Source organism: Colobus angolensis, unplaced genomic scaffold, assembly GCF_000951035.1.
Source record: "Colobus angolensis palliatus isolate OR3802 unplaced genomic scaffold, Cang.pa_1.0 Scaffold111, whole genome shotgun sequence".
NCBI classification, from domain to species: Eukaryota; Metazoa; Chordata; class Mammalia; order Primates; family Cercopithecidae; genus Colobus; species Colobus angolensis.
Genome location: NW_012112142.1, coordinates 5554877 through 5559311, shown reverse-complemented (window position 1 = coordinate 5559311; position 4435 = coordinate 5554877). Strand labels below are relative to the sequence as shown.

The window sequence follows — 4435 nt, the reverse complement described above, 5'->3', positions numbered from 1 at the left end:
AAAAAAAAAAAAAGAAAGCTCTCATTAAATGCTATTTAATTGTGTACTTAGTAATAGAATCTTCAAGGAAAGTAAATGCTTATTGCTGTGGGAATCTGAACAAACATAATTTTATTCAAAATCAGTGTCCTTCTGCTTTTAAACCTCCAGCCATCTCAGCCACCCATGTCCTTTAGAAGCTCTAAGCCTGTCTTATTGATGTGTCATTTTCTGGTTCCTGAAATGATTTTAGAAGCTCTCAGCCTGTCTTATTGATGTGTCATTTTCTGGTTCCTGAAATGATTTTGGCATAGGCTTAATCCTCACTGGATTTTGTTATCTTGGACCAGGCTGTTTAACTTTAGTTTACAGTACATATGAGGCAGAGTAGGGTAGAGGTCAAGACTGCAGGCTCTGGAAGCAAAGAGCCACAATGGACATCACAGTCCTGCACTTGCTAACTGTCTACCCCAGGTCTGGTTAGTGCCTCTCCTGCTTTTTCAGTTTCCTCACCTATAAACTTGGATAATCACAGTATCTCTCTCATAAGAAGGGTAATATATGTAAAATGCTTGAAATAATAAATGCTCAATATGAGTTGATTACTATTAGGGACAGAGTAGAGAGGAAAAACACAGTAACTGCCTGCATGGCACTCAGTCTAAACAAAGCAGACATATATTAACCAAGGAATCACACAAACAGATGAAACTCGGTATGGAAGTTTGGAGCCATATTTCTGAGGTCTTCTTGGAAATGTTTGCCCCTCACAAAACACTCTGCCCAAAATGGACTGACTAAACATGCAGGTTAAAACTAGTACATTATATAAGCTGAAATTAATTATTACTTACTCATTAATTTACATATTCATTGGGGGAGGGAAAATCAAGGTAAAAATTATCAGAAACGAATCCCACTTTTTGGTGAATCTTCCTAAAAAGGCAGCATACCTAAAAGAAAGAGCCCAAATCTAGAGAGTCCTGGGTTCTAATTCCAGTTCTGCCTCTCTTTATCCTCTCTGGACCTCACTGTCCTCATTCATAAAATGGGGGAATAGCATAAAATGGGGGAACATTCAAGGTTGTTGTGAGGATCTGATGAGGTACCTGGTGCAGAGAGCCACACAGGTGGTGCACACTGAAGAAATACTAGGACCCCCCGCTGGCCCAGCGCTACCCATGCCTGCCTCAAGCTGTGGAGAGCCCTCCCTCTCGCCAGCACTGCCTTCCCTTTCTCTTGCACTTGGTAATAAAATGAGACACAAGGGTTCTATTTCTCTGCACTGGAATGGATAGTATAACTCCTGCCTGGTGATAACAGGCTCTCCACTCTAGGTTACTGTCAAGGTTCACTTCCCTCCAGTGTGAATGGACATTTGCCCCTCCTTAGCGTGGCCCAAGGCCGCTGTGTTTGGCTGGGAATGGGCTAGTAGGCTTGCCTTACTTCGAGTCTGTTGCTTCCCCCAGTCATGCCTCTGCTGCTGCTGTTACCAGTCCAAAAGTCTGATGACCTCGGTCCCCATGAACGGAACAAGCATCCAGTGGAAGAACCACGATCAAAACAACCACAACACAGACCGGAGCAGCCACAAGGACAGCATGAACTGACCACCCTGCGAAGCACTCCTCGGCACTCCCATAATCCTCTCGGAGAAAAAAATCACAAGGCAACTGTGACTCCGGAAATCTCTTCTCTGATCCTTCTTCCTTAACTCACTCCCACACCCAAGAAGAAATGCTTTCCAGAACCGCAAGGGTAGACCGGTTTAGCCACCCACGACATCTACGAATCGTACTTCTTTAATTAATCTGATTTACATATTCCACGTGTTGTATTCAGCACTAAAACATGGTGGGAGCTGGGAGAGAATGAAGACTGTTCAATGAAACCAGAAGGATATTTACTACTTTTGCATGAAAATAGAGCTTTCAAGTACATGGCTAGCTTTTATGGCAGTTCTGGTGAATGTTCAATGGAAACTGGTCACCATGCAACTATAGAGATTATGACAAGATTTTCTACTTTTTTTAACTGATTTTTTGTCCTTCAGCCAAACACAATATGGGCTCAAGTCACTTTTATTTGAAATGTCATTTGGTGCCAGTATTTTTTAACTGCATAATAGCCTAACATGACTATTTGAACTTATTTACACATATTTGCAAAAAAAAAAAAAAGATGAAAATAGTAGTCAGGTGAGCAATTAGGTTCTTATTTTCCATGTCACTGTTTATTTTTTTAAAACACAAATTCTAAAGCTACAACAAATACTACAGGCCCTTAAAGCACAGTCTGATGATACATTTGGCAGTTTAATAGATGTTACTCAAAGAATTTTTTTAAACTGTATTTTCTTTTTTAAATGGTGTTTGATTACAAGAGATCTTGAGCATGTTTTGTATGTTAAATTCAAAAGTAATGCTTCAATCAGATAGTTCTTTTTCACAAGTTCAATCTGTTTTTCATGTAAATTTTGTATGAAACATCAATGTCAAGTACCAAAATTTTAATGTGTGTGTCATTAACTCTACCTGAGACTTTCAGTGCACTGTATATAGAAGTCTAAAGCACACCTAGGAGGAAAAGATTGAATTTTTCAGATGATTTGGAAATTTTCATTCAGGTATTTGTAATAGTGACATATATATGTATATACATATCACCTCCTATTCTCCTAATTTTTCTTAAAATGTTAACTGGCAGTAAGCCTTTTTTGGTCATTCCCTTTTCCATACAGGAAACATAATTTTGAAGTGGCCAGATGAGTTTATCACGTCAGTGAAAAATAATTACCCCCAACTGCCACCAGAACTTAACGATTCTTCACTTCTCGGGGTTTTCAGTATGAACCTAAATCCCTACCCCAACGTCTCCCTCCCACACTGCCACCATTTCAAAGGGCCCACAGTGACTTTTGCCGGGCATTTTCCCAGATGTTTACAGACTGTGAAGTACAGCAGAAAATCTTTTACTAGTGTGTGTGTATATATATATAAACAATTGTAAATTTCTTTTAGCCCATTTTTCTAGACTGTCTCTGTGGAATGTATTGTGTGTGTGATATATGCATGTGTGTGATGGTATGTATGGATTTAATCTAATCTAATAATTGTGCCCCGCAGTTGTGCCAAAGTGCATAGTCTGAGTAAAATCTAGGTGATTGTTCATCATGACAACCTGCCTCAGTCCATTTTAACCTGTAACAATATTCTGCATTCATAAATCTTGTAACCATGTTACCATTACAAATGGGATAGAAGAGGCAGTGGGAAAGCGGATGAACCGTGGACTAGCAATATAGGGTTTTGTTTGGTTGGTTGGTTTGATAAAGCAGTATTTGGGGTCGTATTGTTTCCTGTGCTGGAGCAAAAGTCATTCAACTTTGAAGTATTATATTGTTCTTATCCTCAACTCAATGTGGTGACGAAATTGCCAAGTTGTCTGATGTTTCTTTCAGACTTCACCAGACAGATTGCTGACAATAAATTAGGTAAGATAATTTGCTGGGCTGTATTTTAGGACAGGCATAGATAAAATAACATCAGGTTCCAGTTGCTTGAATTGCAAGGCTGAGAAGTACTGCCCCTTTGTGTGTTAGCAGTCAAATCTATTATTCCACTGGCACATCATATGCAGTGATATATGCCTATAATATAAGCCATAGGTTCGCACCATTTTGTTTAGACAATTATCTTTCTTTCAAGATGCTTTGTTTCTTTCACATGAAAAAAATGCATTTTATAAATTCAGAAAGTCATAGATTTCTGAAGGCTTCGATGTGCATTTTATTTATGGACTAGTAAGTAATTGTAGTTTACTAGTAGGAATATTTCCAATTTCTACCTTTACGACATCTTTTCAACAAGTAACTTTGTAGAAATGAGCCAGAAGCCAAGGCCCTGAGTTGGCAGTGGCCCATAAGTATAAAAGTTTACAGAAACCTTGCAAGTGTCTCTTCATTTTTACATAGTTTTCCATAGAAAATGTTTGTTACATAATGCCTGTTGCAAACCTCTCCTTAGTAATATCCTGGAAAGCAATTTACTATCAAACAGGTACTTCCTACTTCTATTCTCAACCAACCTATTTTGTTGTACTGAGCGTTTAACTCTGTCATTCATTCCTTCATTTACCTTTCCAGTAAGTTTCATTGGGCTTCTACTATACACCAGGCATTCTTCCAGATATTGGGGACATAGTAAACAAAACAGGCAAAGTCCCTGATCCCAAGGAGCTTGCATTCTAGGCAATAAACAATTACAGTCAATAAGCAATATGTCAGGTAGATACCTGGAGGAAGAGATTCATAGATATCCAACTGTTTATTTGACATCCACAGTTGGATGGCTAGTACACCATCATATATCCGAAATGAAGCTCCTGATATCTTCCAGCCTGCACTGCCTAATATTCCTCTGCTCAGTTATAGACAGTCACATTTTTTAGGAGTTGT

At 38.8% G+C, this 4435-nt stretch overlaps 1 protein-coding gene across 3 annotated transcripts in view; it reads left to right on the top strand.

The window, feature by feature from the left end:
• Positions 1-3927, top strand: part of EDNRA (endothelin receptor type A) — a 63801-nt gene extending 59874 nt beyond the window's left edge. For all 3 annotated transcript variants that reach the window (XM_011956764.1, XM_011956753.1, XM_011956744.1), the window contains one exon: positions 1449-3927. In XM_011956764.1, coding sequence (XP_011812154.1) covers positions 1449-1589 — 141 coding nt within the window. In that variant the 3' untranslated portion in view covers positions 1590-3927. The remainder of the gene's footprint in view (positions 1-1448) is intronic.
• The last annotated feature ends 508 nt before the right edge of the window (positions 3928-4435 follow it).